This window comes from Loxodonta africana, chromosome 20, assembly GCF_030014295.1.
Source record: "Loxodonta africana isolate mLoxAfr1 chromosome 20, mLoxAfr1.hap2, whole genome shotgun sequence".
Classification (NCBI taxonomy): Eukaryota; Metazoa; Chordata; class Mammalia; order Proboscidea; family Elephantidae; genus Loxodonta; species Loxodonta africana.
The window spans coordinates 16,769,324-16,787,875 of record NC_087361.1 but is presented as its reverse complement, the minus strand read 5'-3'; the positions used below and the strand labels follow the sequence as shown (position 1 = coordinate 16,787,875).

Here is an 18,552-nt window from a genome sequence, read left to right as displayed (position 1 = left end):
GTTTGAGTAGTAGTGGTGTGTAAGCTCTTACCTAAATGTTCGGTAGAATTCACCAGTGAAGCTGTCTGGGTCGATTTTTTTTGTGTTGGGAGTTTTTTTATTGCCTCTTCATGTCTCTTCTCTTGTTATGGGTCTGTTCAGATTTTCTGTTCAGGTAGGCAGTATGTTTCGAGAAATTTGTTCATTTCCTCTAGGTTCCCAAATTTCTTGCAGTACAGTTTTTCATAGCATTACGTTATGATCCTTTTTCTTTCAGTTGGGTGTGTTATAGTGTCCCCCATTTCTTATTTGGGTTATTTGTTTCCTCTCCTGTTTTTCTTTTGTGAGTATGGCCAGTGGTTTGTCAGTTTTGTCGATTCTTTTTTCAAAGAGCCAACTTCTTACTGATTTTTTTCTATTGTTTTTCTATTCTCTATTTCATTGATTTCTGCTCTAATCTTTATTTTTTCGTCTGGATGCTTTGGGCTTCTTTTGTTGTTCTCTGTTTCTTCAAGTCGTAGGGTTATTATTTTGATTTTGAGCCGTTCTTTTTTGATGTGCGCGTTTATTGCTATCAGTCGACCTCTGAGCACTGCCTTTGCTGTGTCCCAAAGGTTTTGATACGATGTGTTTTCATTCTTACTTGATTCTAGGAGTTTTTTTATCTCCCTCTTTGATTTCTTCTACTACCCAGTTTTTAAGCAAAGATGCTCTTCAGTTTATATGTATTTCATTTTTTTTTTCCCCCACCATACCCTTCCTGTTACTGATTTCTACTTTTATGGCATTTTGATCAGACAGAATGTTTTGTATTATTTCAGAGTTTTGGATTTTTTTAAAGGTTGCTTTGTGGCCCAAAATGTGGTCTATTTTGGAGAATGTTACATGTACATTGGAAAAGAATGGATACTTTGCTGCTGTTGGGTGGAGTGTTCCATATACATGTAAGCTCAATTTGGTTGATTTTGGCCTTTAGATCTTCTGTGTCTTTGTTGAGTTTCTTTGTGGGTGTTCTGTCCTTAGCTGAGAGTGGTATGTTGAAGTCTCCTAGTATTTTTGTGGAGCTGTCAGTTTCTCTTTTCAGTGCTGTTAGAGTTTTATATATTTTGGAGCCCTGCCATTGGGTGCATAGATATTTATTAAAGTTAATATTCTTAGTGAATTGTCCCTTTAATCATCATGTAATGTCCTTTCTTGGCTTTTGTGGTTGATTTTTCCATAAAATCTGTTTTATCTAAGATTAGTTTTGCCAGTTCTGCCCTTTTTTGGTTACTGTTTGCTTGATATATTTTTTCCTTCCTTTGATTTTTAATTATGTCTTTGTTTTAAGGTGTCTCTTGTAGACAGCATGTTGATGGGTCATGCTTTTTTAATCCATTATTCCGCTCTATCTCTTTATAGGTGCATTTAAGCCATTTACATTCAGTGCGATTATCAATAGGTATGTGTTTATTGCTTCATATTGTTGTGCTTTTTTTTTTTTTTTTTTTTTTGTGGTGCTTATGTTTTCTTTGTTCCTCTTAGTTTCCTGTGCTGGGTTCCTTTTGTTGTGGATTTTCTTTTTTTTTTTTTTGTTATTATAGATTTTGTGTTTGTTAAGACTTTTTCTTTTTTATTTTGATAAGTAGGTTTGTTGACTTTCTTTGTTGTTACATTGAAATTTACCCTTATCTTCCAAAGTTTGAACCAGTCTTTTATTACTTGATATTGCCTTGAGTTTTTCTCCATTTTAAAGTTCTATACCTACACCACTTATTTCCCTTTTATTGTTTTGACATTGCTAGCATTTACAGATAGACATCTCTGTTACCTGTTTTAAGTCTTTTAGTTTTCTTATTGAGAGTTTTTTTTTTTTTTTTTTTTAAGTACATTGGTATCTGGCTGATGCTGTCCTGTGTCCTAGACTCCGGTTGTTGTCTGATGTTTTTTGTTTTCTAACCGAAGGACTCCTTTTAATGTTTCTTGTAAGTTTGGTTTGGTTTTTATGAATTCCCTTAATTTCTGTTTAGCTAGAAATAGCCTAATTTCGCCATCATATTTGAAAGGGAGTTTTACAGGATATATTATTCTTGGTTGGCAGTTTTTTTCTTTCTTGGTTTTGTATGTGTCATCCTATTGCCTTCTTGCCTGAATAGTTTCTGATGAGTAATCAGAGTTTAGTCTTATTTTTTCCTCTTTGTAAATTTCTTTTTGTTTTTCTCAAACTGCTTTCAGTATTCTTTTTTTGCCATTTGTTTTGGTGAGTGTGATTATGATATGTTTTGGTGGCTTTCTTTAGGGGTCTGTCCTATATGAGGTTCTTTGAATTTTTCTCCCCCTCTTCTGGAACTCTGATCACATGCAAATTTTTGCTTTGATTGTGTATCACATAATTCTTAGGTTTTCTTCATCCTAATTTTTCCTTAAACAAAGTGGTGTCCGTGGATTTGTCTTCAGTCCCACTGATTCTGTTTTCCATTGTTTCAAATTTGTTTCCAAAACTTTCAACCGAGTTATCTATTTCAAAATTTTGTTGTTTACCTTGTCTTTCTAGTTGTTGTTTTGTATGATTTCTAATTATTTGTTTTGATATTTTCTTCTTGTATTATTTTCCTGAATTCTTCTATTGCTTTGTCTGTGTCTTCCTTGATCTTGGCTATATCTTTGTTGTTTTTTTCTGTGTTTTCTGAGATTTTTTCTGTTTTTTCCTAGTTTTTTTTCTGTGTTTTCCTTGATCTCTTTACTGATTTCTTGAAGAGCCCTCAATTTTGAATTCCGTGTCAGGTAGTTCTACAAACTTTTCTTCTACTGGAAGGTCATCTGAGTCTTTATTTTGGTCACTTGCTGGAGCCATCTTGTCCTGCCACTTACATGTTTTGATATTGTCTGATGTCTCTGAGACATTAAGGTGTTCTTTATTTATTGATTGTATGTTTGTTTGCTTTGTCCTGCTTCTTTTTTTTTTTTTTTAAATATGTTAGACATGGTGGGCCAGGTGTACTTTGCTGCATGTTCATCTGTGGGCACAATAGTTCTCACCAGCTTGTCTGGATGGGCAGAGCATAAGCAGGCAGGGCGAGCCTGCTTCACTGTACACTGGTTTGGCAAGGTGGCTGAGGGCAGACTGAGCTGGCTCTGCCTGCTTCATGATGTTGGTCTAGCAGTATGGGAGTGTTCACAACCTTTTGCCACATATGCGTAGGTGTTGGACCAGGAATGGTATGGGCTTGATTTTCACTGGTCAGCAGCTGGTTAAGTGGCAGAAGAGGGGGTGCAGTGCTGCCCCAAAGCAGTGGTGGACCTGAATGCCAGGTACACCATAGTCATGGCAGTATGGCAAGGGCCAGTTGGAAGTGGGGAATGGTGTACCCGACTAGGTCGGGTTGGGGGAAAGAAAAGAAAGAAAAAAGAAAGTTTGTTAGCAAGTGAGGTGGGGTGTCTCTGGGGGCTGTCGAGAAGTGGGGGAGAAGTGGCTTACAGGGTTAGGTAAGAGGTACAAAGACAAGAAAGAAAGAAAAATAAAATTAATGGTAGTGTGGTGGAGTTGGTGGTTGGGGCCAGGCTGGTGTGCCAGTTGTCCTGTATCCACAGTGGCGTGGCAAGAAGTGAGGGGAGGTGGCGTACATGGCTTTGTGGGCGCAAGAATGAAAAGAAAGGAAAGAAGAGGAAAAAAGATAACATAGTGGGTGTGGGGCAGACTTGGGGGCTGGTAGGAAAGGAGGGGAGGTGACGTACTGGGCTAGGTGTGAGGGAGAAAGAAAATAAGTTTAAAAAAAAAAGAAAAAAAAATGACGGCATGGTAGGGGCTGTGAGTGCAGGAGGGATGGACCCTGGGCAATGGTGGGCCAGTGCTCCTGTGGCTGTCTAACCTTGACAACATGGTGGGTTCTGATGGGAAGGAGGAACGTAGGGTACAGGGCTAGGTGGGAGAGAGAAAGGAGAAGAAAAAAAATGGTGGTACGGCAGGAGCCAGCAGGTGAGGGCAGGGCAAACCCTGGGCGGCAGTGGGTCAGCGGCTCTCTAGCCACGGCGGTTCAACAGAGGGCAGTGTGAAGGGGTAGAGGTGGCATATGGGGCTAGCTGGGAGGGAGAAAGAAAAAGAAGTAAGGGAAAAAATAAAGTTGGCATGGCAGGAGCTGGCAGGTGGTGATGGGGCAGACCTGGGGTAACTGCAGGCCAGTGGCTATCTGTGGCAGTGCAGTGTGGCCTGATGGGAAGGGAGAGAAGTGTTGTATGGGGCTATGTGAGAGGGAAAAAAAAGGACAAAAGGGAAAAAGAGGAAAAGAAAAAAAATGGCATGATGGGAACCAGTGGGTGGTGGGGTGGACCTGCAGTGGCAGTGAGTCAGTGACTGTCTAGCTACGGCGGCACAACATGGCCTGGTGGGAAGGTGGGGAGGTGGTGTATGGGGTTAGATGGGAGGGAGAAAGAAAAGGAAGAAAGGAAAAAATGGCACGGCAGGAGCTGGTAGATGGGGGCAGGGCAGATTCAGGGTGGTGGTAGTCCGGCCGCTCTCTACCTGCAGCAGGGTGGCGTGGCCCAGTGGGAAGGGTGTAGAAGTGGTGTACAGGGCTTGGTGGGAGGGAGAAAGTAGAGGAAGAAAGGGAAAAAGTGGTGTAGTGGGTGGGACCTGGGTTGGCAGTGGGCTGGTGGCTCTCACGGCGGTGTGGTGTGGCCTGGCAGGAATGGGGAAAGGTGGGGTATGGGGCTGAGTGGGAGAGAGAAACAAAAGGAAGAGAAAAAAAAAAGAATGGCAGGAGCCAGCAGGTGGGGGTTGGGGTAGGGCAGAAGTGTGATGGGTGGGAAAGCGTATTTCTCTGGTTACCAGGTGCTCTGTCTCCTGTTGGGAGCTTAATGACATTGCTTTCCCATACTTCCCATACTTGCTGGCTGTGTTCAAAGATGGCAGTGCTGTTCCATGTTAGTTGGCAGGGGACCTCCAGTCCGTATCATTCCTCATTCTCTTTTTTCCTTCAGTTTCTTTTTCCGTTTGATGTTTGATCTAGTTCTTTATCACTTCATTTTATGCTTAAGGTTCCCAGGTTGGCGTTTGTATCTGTTTTACTTAGTTTTTTGGGTCTTCGCTGCTGAGGGATGGCATGATGTGTCTGCCTGTGGTGCCATGTTGGCTCCACCCCCTCATCTTTGTCTCTTACACAGCATTTGCTCCCCCTCCACAGGTTTTCTTGCCTGTGTCCAGCAGGCATGTGGCTGATCCTCAAAACAGTAACAAAAAGCTACTTCTGTGTTGAAATTTGAACTGTTCTTATGTCTTTCCTTCTTTTTTACCCTAAAGGGTTCCCTCCTCTTTCCTGAGTGTTCCTACTTCTTACCACCTACTCACTGCTTAACACCTCGAGTTCTAGGCTCTACTCACAAATGTCTGAACAGTTTTCTCCTGCAATCCGGGCTTTTCCATGGTCCTTGTTTCTTTATCCATCTAACAAGTATTTGATTCCCTACTATTGCCACCACAGCAACTTTTGGAAGGATGGAGCAGGACTGGGCAGTGTTTCGTTCTGCTGTACATAGAGTTGCTATGAGTCGGAAGCTACTCAATGGCACCTAACAGCAGCACTGTTGCTGAGCACATTCCAAGATACTGGAGATACTGTAATGAATAAAACAGACTCCCTGTCCTCGTCAATTTTACTTTCTAGAGGAAGAGACAGATATTAAGTGGTATGTTTGTGTGTGTGTGTGTGTGTTTGGTACTGGCAAATACAAAGGAGAAAAATCAGAGTAGGGAGATGGGTGGTCTCAGAGTGGAGGGGGTTGCTATTTCAGATTAGAGTGACCAGGAAAGGTTTCAATGAGGAGGTGACATTTAAGTAAAGGTCTGAAGGAGGTGAAAGAGTGAGTCATGTATCTGTCAGGGAGGAAAACATTCTGAGCAGAGAGAAGAGTAAATGCAAAATTCCTAAGGTAGGCGTGTGCCTGACATATTTGAAGACCAGTGAGGAGGCTGGTCCTCATCTTTGTTGACTTCACAGTGGCATTTGGCATTCTTTACTCCCCTCTGCAAATATCCTGAAGGAGATGACCTGACCTGGTTTTAGCTTTCTTGGTGCTATAACCATGTGCAAGTGTTCTGTGTGGTTTAGAATAATGTGGAGTGTTAAGTTATGCACAATTGCGTTGGTGACCTAAGAGGTCACTAGAGAGCCCGGCATCATCTAAATTAGTGTTTTTTGAAGTTCAAAACCAAAACCCACTGCTGTGGAGTTGATTCCAACTCATAGTGACCCTATAGGACACAGTAGAACTGCCGCATAGGGCTTCCAAGGCTGTAAATCTTTACAGAAGAAAACTGCCACATCTTTTCTCCCACGGAATGTCTTGTGGGTTTGAACTGCCAACCTTTGGTTAGCAGCTGAATGCTTTGGTTAGCAGCTGAATGCACCACTAGGGCTCCTTTTGAAGTTCAGTTCTTGAATTACTTGCAGTAGTTTCCCAAGGTGCTTGTAAAAATGCATGTTCCTGGTCCCCATTCCAGGCCTACTGAGTCAGAACCTTTGGAGAGCAGGGCTGTGATATCTGTGTTTTAATGAGCTTTTCAGGTGAATCAAATCTGATCTGAGCTGAGAATGGCCTTTGCGATGCCCGTTGCCTAGAATTGGGAAATTGCCCAGTTGGTTAGTTCTGGTCAGGATGACTATACTTTGTGACCTCACCTCTCGGTGTCAGCTGACCTTTCAGCAGTGACCTCCGAGGGTCTGGATGGTGGGCAGAGTTGTTGCTCCTGGACACTCACTGCCCCCCCCCACCTTTTTTTTTTTAAATCAGTGTAATGTTAGTGAGCTGTACCAGAGAGTCCTGGGCCTAGGCCAGGGAGGATGGGTTGAGGTACCGTTCCTGTGGCTGATTAGCTGTTTAACTCTGGTCATATAGCTAAACCCTTCTGAACTTCAGTTCCTCACCTATAAAATGGGAATGGTAATATTTTTTGAGTCTTCCTTATATTTTGTGATGTCAAATGAGATAATATGTGAAGGGACTGTATGAACTCTGAATTTCCATCTGTTTAAGCAACACTTTGTTTTTGGATTGCTTGGTTAAAACTAAAAGTTCTTATCTCAGAGAAATACGTATCAAGTTGAGAAACTGTGTCATGACTACCGTAGAGACCAATTCCTTCATTTAAAAACTGGAAAGGCTACGTGCTAACACTTAAAATTAGACTTGAATAAAGGGTGGTTTAGCGCGTCTTTATGAACAGACCTAATGGGAGTCAACCTAAGGTCCCAGTGGAAACCCACCTATATGTGTGTATCCTTTTACAATCAAATGTTTAAATGTTGGTTACTACTTTAAAATTAAGGGTAAAAAATTAGGCCAACTATTTAAACCATCAAAATATTACTTTAATAATACGGATTTCCAGAGAAAGGAGTTTTGCACGGCCTTAATCACCTGCCTGTATATTGTCATTTACAAATGTATGGCTTTGTTTTTGGCTAATGCCAAAAAGTTCATAATAAGATGACTCAAGAGGGCTTCGGGTTTGACAACTAAGAATTCACTGGTGATTCTGGAAAGAACAGTTTTGGTAGAGAAGAAGGGCTGGGAACACAAGGCAGTGGTTGAAGAGTTGCAAGAGGAGGAAGTGGACACAGTAGTGCCATACTGTTCCCTGATTAGGTTCATGCCCTGGAGCAGTTGAGCCAATGAAACATACTCCAAGTCAGAAAGAGAGAAAGTTTGTTTAGGAGGTGGCACCAACAGAAAGCCCGACAGAACGCAGGCCGTCTTTGTGGAATCCCAAAAGGCAGTTTTACATTAGAGCTTATATATGATTTTTACAAGGGTTAGAAGTATCTTTGTAGCCCTCAGATGACCTGGCCGAATGAGTTATTCATTGCAGGATAATTACAAGAGACTCCTTATCAGGCTAAAGATTTACAGACCAGATGCTGGGCTCTAATATTTATTAATCTTTATGTAGAGGGTTGTTAAGTCACAGGTGGCCAGACAGAACAATACAAAGCACTTAACAAAGGTGTGCAAAAAAAATTCATTATCAAAGGTACGTGGAAAGGAGAAGGCAGGCAGAAAAAAAAAACTACAGGTTCATCATGATATTAGTTATGTCAAGCTCTCAATCACCCATTTTAAAAATAGAAGAAAACATGCTGTGGAGTATTACGGTCACAATACTTTATTAAGAGAGTTCATGTGAAAAAGGGACACAGAGGCAGTAGTTTGATTTGGCTCCTCTCTATCTTCCAGACTGGCCTGCAGCCACTCCTTCATCTCACACATTATGTACCAGGAAGAGTAGTGTCATGGGTTGAATTGTGTCCCCCCAAAATATGTGTCAACTTGGTTAGGCCATGATTCCCAGTATTATGTGGTTGTCGTCCGTTTTGTGATTTTCCTGTGTGTTATAAATCATAATCTCTGCCTGTGGTTGAAGAGAATTAGGGTGGGCCGTAACACTCTTTCTCAGGTCACATCCCTGATCAATGTAAAGGGAGTTTCCCGGGGGTGTGGCCTGCATTACCTTTATCTTACAAGACATAAAAGGAAAGGGAAGCAAGCAGAGGTATGAGAGGGACCTCATATCACCAAGAAAGCATTGCCAGGAGCAGAGCACGTCATTTGGACCCGGGGTCCCTGTGTGGAGAAGCTCCTAGTCGGGGGAACGTTAATGAGAAGGCCGACAGAGAGAGAATGCCTACCCCTGGAGCTGACGCCCTGAATTTGGACTTGTAGCCAACTTTACTGTGAGGAAGTAAATTTCTCTTTGTTAAAGCCATCCACTGGTGGTATTTCTGTTATAGCAGCACTAGATAACTAAGACAAGTAGTGTGTACTTGACCGTTTTCTTCCCTCGCACCTCTCCCATCAACCCTCAGCAGTTGTTTTCTTTTCCCCACTACTCTGCCACAGTTACTTTTTCCAGAATCACCTTTGAGTTTACAAACTGTCAACCAAGTGTCCTCTTCATTCTCCTTCCTCTTTTAAGCATTTTGACATTTGATAATGTTGACCTCCTCTTGATACTCTGCTCTGTAGATTCTGAAATTGATGCCCTGGTTCTTCTCATAACATTTCTGATTACTTCTCTGTCTCTTTCATGGATTTCTTCTCTTTGTGCCAGCCTTTTAATCTTTTTGTCCCTTGGGGCTCTTTCCCCCCTGCACACACTATCTGCTGACTAATTACATTCTTAAACCGTGCTTCTAACTGCCTGCTGCACATCTCAACGTGGGCATCACCCCATCCGGTTGCCATCAAGTCGATTCAGATTCATTACGGCCCTATGTGTGTCACAGAACTGTGCTCCATGGGGTTTTCATTACCTGATTTTTTGTAAGTAGCTCACCAAGCCTGTCTTCTGAGGCACCTGTGGGTGGATGCAAACAGCTAACCTTTTGATTAGCAGCCAAGCATGTTAACTGTTTGCACCCCCAGGGATTCCTGGACATCACCATGGAATCTAAAACTCAACATGTTTGACATCTAAGTATTTTATGGGGCTACTTGCGCCTTGCTTAAAAAAAAAGTCCTAATGTTTATTTCCACTTCTATTTCCCATCTCCAATTTTGCATTAACTATTACAAAATTATTATTACAAAATAGTTGTCTAATTTAGGAAACTGAGTCATGTACAACTTAAGTTGTTCCCTACCTTCCATGTGGATTTGTGATTTTATCAGCCTTCTTTATCCTTTCAATCCCAAACTTCTTCAGCCACATTCCTGCCCTAGTGAACGTAGTGCAAGCTTTGTGGATGCTATGACTTGTGTCTAGAATGCTCTACTCACCTGTTCTCTGGTGACACTTCTAGTCACCCTTCAGGAGCACATTCAGCAATTTCAAATGTTACCTCCTCAATGTAGTAGTTTCTCAAGTCAAGTTAATCATGTCCTTCATTGTGTATATGCCTCAGTGATATAATGATTAGTGTCTTACTAGATTATGAGCTCCTTGAAGGCAACAGATAGGTCTTACTGACAGTATACCTAGCACAATATTGGGCACGTACCAAAGAGGGTGGCTAGATGGATAAATTTGCATTTAAGGGAACTGCATTGCAACATATTGATTATGAAGGAAAAAAAATTAAAAATTACAGAGATGCATATGCCTTCATCAGTGGCCTTCATGTATGATATACAAAATGTCAGCATCTTTGAGAGTAACTGGAAACGATATTTTGTTAGTGTTTGCCTGAATCCTGAGTGCTTTCGTTCTGCCCACTTGTTGGAACAATGGCAGATAATCCTGTTAGCAGCGGATATAGGCCCCACATAACCAGGGCAGGCAGAACTTCATTGTTGTCTCGGCTGAGGGCAAGCGTGGCTGCTTTTAATCAAACTTAAACTGTTAAGTGTGTGTGTGTGTATAAATAAATATATAAAATTTGCTGTAGAGGTCTACTTTGAATAACAGTGGGATTTTTGTTTCTAATTATATAAACGGCATATTTTCGTTTCTAAATTTTACAAGCTTCTTGTTTCATTGAGGGTATATTAATTATCAATACAAACTTCTCATTGGATTATGCAGGAAAAAGTTAATAACCAACTGAGGCATTTAAGGAAGCTAAAAAAGGTCTTCAGTAAATTTAAGATAGAAAGATCATGGAATAGAAAAGAAGCTGAAAATTGAGGGGATGGAGCAATAAGTGATATTTTAAAAGAATTGTAGATAATTCTAAAAAGGTTAAATATGATAGCCTTCATTAGTTTGGTAAAATGTATCTTCCTTTGGAAATCATTCTATTATGCTTTGAAACCAAAGGTCATGTAAAAATAATAATCGAAGCAGTGAAATAAATACTATTTCCAATAAAAATTATTTGCCTTTAGATCTTTAATAATGTTGCCAAAAAATATGAATGTCCCTAGTCTTTTAATTTTCATTTTTTAATGTCACTTCCCCAAATTTGTAAGACTCTTTTGTGAATCCCTAAAGCATTTTAGGGGGCATTGGTGGCTCAGTGGTAGAATTCTTGCCTCCATACGATGAGACCCAGGTTCGACTCCAGCAAATGCATCTCGTGCACAGCCACCCCCCCGTCTGTCAGCGGAGGCTTGTGTGTTGCTATGATGTTGAACAGGTTTCAGTGGAGCTTCCAGACTAACACAGACTAGGAAGAAAGGCCTGGTGATCTACTTCCAAAAATCAGCCAGTGAGCAGGGACTGGAAGGCAGGAGGGAAAAGGAAAGCTGGTAATGGGGAGCCCAGGGTTGAGAGGGGAGAGTGTTGACGTGTCGTGGGGTCATTAACCAATGTCATAGAACAATGTCTGTACTGACTGATGAGAAACTAGTTTGTTCTGTAAAACTTCATCTAAAGTACAGTAAAAAAAAGAAAAAAAACTAAAATTCAGCCAGTGAACATCCTGTGGATGACAACATTCCAATCCCATTATATGTGGGGTCACCATGAGTCAAGGATGACCCAATGGCAGCTAGTAACTACAAAAGCATTTTAAAGCTATTTGTGATATTTTAATGAATAGTTCATAGTTTACTTTCTTCGGGTAGCAACCCAGAATGAGCATTTGTTCATACTTGATAAGTAGAAAAAATTAATCACCTATCTATTCATATTACAGTGTTAGTTCATTTTGACCTAGGGAGAAATGCAGCTGGTAATTACAATAAAATGAGTGGTTAAAGGAGAAGAAATGTATAAATATCTTTCATGTACATGAGTATTTTCAAATTAGCAACTGGCATGTGTCTTCTATTTCGGTACTGAGAAGCCATTGTGCTGTTTATGTGAGGAGACATCACGGGGAACTTACAGTGTGGGCTCCCGGAATGAAAAGGAGGCTGGACTGAAGAGGTGGAGACAAGTGGGATCAGGTTGTGATTGAAGCCAGGAAAAGATGAGAGTTGTAGTGACTCCAGAAGGTTGAAAGTAGAGACTTCATCTGGCAGTGCAGTGGTTCGGAGCTCAGCTGCTAACCAAAAGGTCACCAGTTCAAATCCGCCAGCTAATCCTTGGAAACCCTATGGGCTGGCCTAAAGGGTCACTATGAGTTGGAATCGACTTGACAGCAGTGGGTTTGCTTTTGGTTTTTGGATCACATAGAAAAATGCTGTATGATCATTTAAAAAAAAAAAAAAATGCCCTCTGAAACCGAAGGTGGGAACAAACTTTAATTATTGTTTGCCTGAAATTAATTTGCTGTGTTAATGGGGTCTAAACATTTCCTCATGTACTAAATTTCACTCGTCTTTAGTAGACTGCTCCTGTAAACTCTTTTGAACTTGGATTAAAACATGGAATGAAGTGAACAAATGACATTGTAATTATAATGCTCTTGCCTTCTTGAAGATCAGCTTCTTGCAGTGCCCTAAGGTGGTTTTTCCTCCGTGTCCTGATCTTTTTCTGACTCACACTTAAGCTTTCCTGTTTTAAGGACTAGTGAGCATGACATCTGACAGATACTGGTGGATGTACATTCCTTTGACAAGTATGTGAACAAGCACGTTCAGAAGGCAGGGCAAGTTGGCACATTTGCCTTGAGCTCTTTGGGATCCGAGAAGCGTGAGGTGGAATGCCAGTATGCTCTTTGATGTAGAAGCTCAGTTTATCTTCACATAGAACACACGAGTATGAGTTTGCTTTACGAGTGACTTAAATATGAGCAGGTAAAACACACCTCGGGAAGTGTTTAACATCTGCAGAAATGCCAGGCAACCACCCAGAGTTTCCCTTAACGGGCGTATCAGAACTTAGTGTTTTACCAGAAGAGCTTATAGTGGGCTTCTTCTTTTTGAATTGAAACACTGTGTTGCTGTCTTTCCTTACCTTCTTCAGGAATGACTTTGCCCAATGTGGCAGCTTCATGGGTTACAACAATGCCGAAATGATGAGCCCTATTTTTTTTTTATTTAGGTGCTTTTCTATACAACTTTGGAGTGTTTGAAAATGCTATTAGCTTTCTAATAATAAAAGATAAATTTAGAAACAAATAAGGCTTGCCATGATTTGTCCCTTGACTTATCTCTCTAGACTTAGCACCTACTCATCTCATTATTATACCCTAATCTGCCTGCAGTCATATAATATTCTTTAGAAGCTGCCACCATACACACATGCGCACGCATGTGCACACACACACACACACACACACACACACACACACACACACTCTTTAGATCATAGTTCAGAGGGCACTTTCCCTAGGAAGCGTCCCGAGTTATCTCCTCTGCTGTCATCTCTGCAAGATCTAGACTAGTCCCTTCTGTCCTGGGTTCCCACGTGGTGCTCTTCTCCCTTTTCGACGTTTACTATATTGCTTTGTTAAAGTCTTGCTGACTGTGCTCTTCAGTTGTTTGTAAACTGCCCAAGGGAGTAGAAGTCATCAGTCTTATTCACAAATGTGTCCCTGGTGCATAGCACAGAGTCTGTCATATAATAGGTTATCAATCAGTATTTACGGAATTGAACTGAATTTGAATCATCTTGCTCACTTGTTTTAGGATCCTTATGAAATTCAACTTTATTTCATGCAAGATAGAAGTCAGACATCTTCCAATAAAATGATAAAGAGGAGCTTTCTCAGAAAGTTTTCCTCATAAGAGGTGACTTCAACCATTAGCAGAGTCCTGTAATATGTAAGCAGGTCAGCTAATTACTTTAAAAGAATCAAAATCACCTACTTTGGGCAACAGCAAATATATAAGTACCTAAGAAGCCCCTCCCAGACTGTAAGCTCTTTAAAAGGCAGGCACCATGGGGTATTCAGCTTGGGATCTCCAGTGTCTTAGTGTGGTGCCTTTAAAAAAAAAAAAAAAAAAAGAACACATATGCTGTACTCATTCTGTGGATCCTGTTAAATGTTGTTAAATGTGAATTACCAGAGTGCATTAGGGAAAAAAATTAAGAATTTTTATGGTAGCAAAATTTGCTTTAATATTACTTCTCCTTTTAAAAAATAGGTTTTAAATATATTTCCTAGTGAACAATTTAAATACTAACTATATATTAAAGTCCAGAAGAACGAGCATATCGGTTTTAGAAGAATACAACCAAAATGCTTCTTAGAAGCCAGACTTCCTCTTGCTTACTTTGGATGAGTCATCAGGAAAGACTTATTTCTAGAGATGGACATCATGTTTGGTCAAGTAGAGGGTCAGTGAAAATGAGTAAAACTCTCAATGAAATGGATTGACACAACCACCTCAACAGTGGGCTCAAACTGTCAAAGATCATGGAGATGACACAGGACCGGGCAATACTTTGTTCTCTTGTACTTAAAATTTCCATGAGTCTGAGCCAACTTGTTGGCAACTAAAGAAGAACATATATTAAGTACATTTATAGACACAGTATTTTGGTATCTAGAGGACTTCAAAAGCTAATATACTCTCAAGTATGCATTCTTAAAGGGAGGCAGTTCATCGCCCATAAGGGTAGTGAAAAATATTAGCTATTACAAGGGTTGTGGCCCTCCAAAAGCGCCACAATACGTACATAGAAATGCATTGTATCTGTGGTTCTTAAATTTCAGTTGAGGGTGGGCGATTAGGAAAAAAAGAAGTCTAACATCCCCTTGCTGTTGTTAGCTGCTGTGGTGTTGGCCCCTGACTCATGGTGATCTGTGTACAATGGGATGAAATGGTGCCTGGCCCTGTGCCATAGGGTTTTCACTGGCTGATTTTCAGAAGTAGATCACCAGGCCTTTCTTCGTAGCTCATCGTAGCCCGGAAGCTCTGCCCAAACCTGCCCAGCATCGTAGCAACAAACAGGCCTCTACTAACAGATGGGTGGAGGTGCACTGGCTAGGAATTGAACCTGGGTCTCTTGTGTGGAAGGAAGAATTCTACCACTGAACCGCCACTGCCACCAACATCCCCTTACCCATTGCCGTCAGGTCGATTCTGACTCATAGCGACCTTATAGGACAGAGTAGAACTGCCCCATAGAGCTTCCAGGGAGCGCCTGGTGGATTGAACTGATGATTTTTTGGTTAGCAGCTGTAGCACTTAACCACCATGCCACCAGGGTTTCTGAGGTGCAAATGTAGGAAAAAAAACAAAAAACTGAGAAGCACCATTCTAGGTAAATTTGTAGTTTTGCTGTTCTTTGGCATCTTTGTGTACCTTCTAAATGAACTATTTTAGTATAGATTTTCCTTATATCCATTTCTTTTTTTAAGTTAATTATTTAATAATCTTTGGGTTGCTGTGCTTTTTTTTTTCCCGATTGTATAGCAAAGTTTATTCTAAGGTTACTGATCCTTAAACAAATTTTTAAAAATTATATTAATGTGACATACTGCCTTTACTCAGAATTTAACGCGTTTGGCCTCTAGTAGTTCCTGGTAACTGATTATTTTCAGTTTATTTTTTAATGCTTACTATTCTCTAATTTGTTTTCAAAGATTCCCCAAAATGAAGACAAAAGGAACAATGCTGAGAAGCCAGTCACTCCTCCAACGCAGGAAGATTCCAGAAAGCCAGATGATCTTCCCTGTTCTCCTTCAGATACCAAAACAGGAGAAGGTGATAGACAGCCCAAAGAAAGCTTTTTCCAGTTTCTGGGTAACCTGTTCAATATCTCAGGAAAATCATCTCTTGGTGAAACTAAACAGTCTTCATTCAAAGATGACCATGACAAAACTGAGAAAGATTTACCAAATCTCAGTGACCGGCGCGAAGAGGGAATCACCGGGGTGAGGAACATTTTCAGTGGCTCCACTGGGGCTCACGTGCTTCCAGCAGAAGAGCAAGATTCCAACTCACCTGAACTCTCAGACGCCTTTTCTTTGAACACAACACAAGACAGTGAGCAGGAAACCAATGATTTGCTAAAGTAAGTTTAAAATGTAATTGAGCTCTTGGACCTAGCTTTTTGGGTTTAGTTCCAATCCTTTTAATTGAGGGAGCTGGAAAAAACATTCTGTAATGTTCCTAAAAAAAAAAAAAAAAACCAATTGCCATTGAGTAGATTCTAACTCATGGAGACCCTGTGCACGTCAGACTACAACTGTGCTCCCTAGCATTTTCGATGACCGATTTATCAGAAGTAGGTTACTAAGCCTTTCTTCCAAGGCACGCCTCGGTGGTCTTGAACCTACAATGTTTTGGGTAGCAACTGAGCACGTTAGCCTTGCACAACCCAGGGACTCTGGAATGTTCCTTGTTGTTGTTAGGTGACGTTGAGATGGTTCTGACTCTTAGTGACCCTGTGTACAACAGAAGAAAACACTGCCTGGTCCAGCACCATCCTCACCATCGTTTTTGTGTTTGAGCCCAGTGTTGCACCCAGTGTGTCATTCCATCTCGTTGAGGGTCTTTCTCTTTTTCACTAACTTTACCAAGCATAATGTCCCTCCTGATAACACATCCAAAGTACCTGAGACATTGTCCCTACTACTACCCAAAATAATACGTGTTTCTGTTTACCATACGGGTAATGTATGGCCTTTTTTTAGTTGTTTTAGGGAACAGTACTTTTTAATACTTTTTAAATTTGTGGTAGAACAGGATTTATTTCTAACGTAAGACTTCTTTGGATGAAAATGTTGTCATCTGAGTTCTTCCTGTATCAGGACAGTCACTGTGTTCAGTATGTATGTTTTGGGTCCAAAAATAGTCCTGAGTTTTGTATTCTCATTCTATCAATTTCTTTTCTTTGTGGAATCAAATTAGTTTAGAAATTAAATTGATTATATTCATGAGACTAGCCTTATGAACCTTTCCCACAGCCCTGAGGAATTGAAATCTTAAATGAGTTAAGGAAGCATTCCACCCTTTCTCTTTCTGTGATGAACAAACAGGCTCTAACTTGTTTTTCCTTTTCCGCAAATAAGGAATATCTTCTACCTGAGAAATATTTATAACAGTGTTGAGCCCATTAAACGTCTTATGTAACATAGAAGTATTCATTCATAGCTAATAAGGTTTTGTTTTATCGATTTTAATTTAGCTCCTATTTGAGAATTCATTGCATTATTTGAAAGACCATCAGTTATAATGTCTCAGGATATGGATAGCTTATAATCATACCAGTTCTTCATGGTTTTTAAAGTGTCTTTGTGGGTATGCTTTCCGCTAATTTCACATAGCAAGCTTATGAGATAGGCACAGACCCATGTCACAGCTGTGAGAACTGAGACCCAGGTATTTTAGTTTGCCCATCAAGGATAATATAGTGGGGACTTGTTCTACCAGATGTTAAAATGTACTGGTACAGCTACAGTAATTGAAATAATGTCATACAGATGTAATATTTGCTAGACATTTAAAATACAGGAATAGACAGTCTAGAAATAGACTTGTATATTTGTGAATTGAACCATTGAATGTGATGGTATTACCTATTCTTGTAGAAAGGAAGATTTGTTGGGGGAATTGATTAACAGTTTGGAGGAAAAAATCTAGATACTTATCTCATGTACATATTAAAATAAGTTAAGATGACATTAACAAATACATGTTAAAAAACTAAATGGAGCTGTATGTGAATTGGTATTTTATTTTAGTGAGAAACAATTTTCTAAGTAAAATAGCAATGGAAGATAATCAAAAAAGAGAGGATCAGTAGATAGGGTTTCTCCCAATTTTCAAACTCCCTTATGTCAAACAGCATAAACAAAGGTAAGTTAAATTGGCAAATGGGAAAATTCCCAATTTAACTGCTAGATGAAAGCAAACAAACAAAGGAGGTCTGTGTTTTAATTTATAATTTTTTACATGTTCATATCCATCATAACGAGAAACTGTCCTGGCAAAGCTCTCTTGTGATTTTTTTTTTCCCACTTGCTGGTTTTGCAGTTTTTCTTTACAAAGAAAAGTTAAAAGCCTTCCTATTGTGAGAGAGAATATTCTTAACTATGTAATTTGAAAAGAAATAAATCTTAATGCTAAAAAAGTAGCTTATTCATACTCTCCTAAAAGTGAATTAGAGACTGTTGCTCTAGGGCTAGTTATTCTTTTCAGACTGCTATTACAGGATTTTCTTTGAAGAATGGCACACGTCTTTGGTTGACCTTTGTTGTATCAGGGGGACCAAATTTCTCCAGAAAAAGAGCAGCTATATGTAGTACCAGGAGGCTTAATAAACCTTCACGTGATGCGTGGTTATGCCTTTGGCTAAAATGCATAAAACCATAATGAATGATGTATTACGCCATGTAGATGATGTATGGTACACAGAACACTTGAAATTTTAATACTCCCTTCTCTATCTAGCTTGAAAAATAAACCTTAAATTTTTTTTAATCTTCTTCTTATTTTTAAAGTTACACTTTTCAGCATTTTTCTATATTCTTTTATTAATTAGAGGAAAAAAGGCATAAAAATTAAAGGACAGTTTTATGTTCCTTAATGCTGTTCAATTACAGTGACTCAATCACTATCTGGAAGAATGATGTAGAAAATAAACTATATTGGAAGGACTAACCTTACAAAAAGGGGGAGCGTAGCTCGTCAGTGCTTGAAGGGGTTAATTATAATACATCAAACTAAGCTTACAACTTTGATGTTCAATAGTTTAAACATGGTAATACAGTTGAGTATATTTTAGTTACAAGCATAAAACATTTCCACCCAGGGTGCTATGGGAAATTATCTTCTTAAAAATTTAAACTAGTTGAAGTAGACGCGGGCAGGCGGAACACG

General features: G+C 40.0%; 1 protein-coding gene across 2 annotated transcripts in view; it reads left to right on the top strand.

The window, feature by feature from the left end:
* The window catches only part of CRYBG3 (crystallin beta-gamma domain containing 3), a 134,289-nt gene that overhangs the window by 30,458 nt on the left and 85,279 nt on the right, over positions 1-18,552 (top strand). For both annotated transcript variants that reach the window (XM_064273080.1, XM_064273079.1), the window contains exon 3: positions 15,312-15,742. In XM_064273080.1, the coding sequence (XP_064129150.1) occupies positions 15,312-15,742 (431 nt within the window). The remainder of the gene's footprint in view (positions 1-15,311; positions 15,743-18,552) is intronic.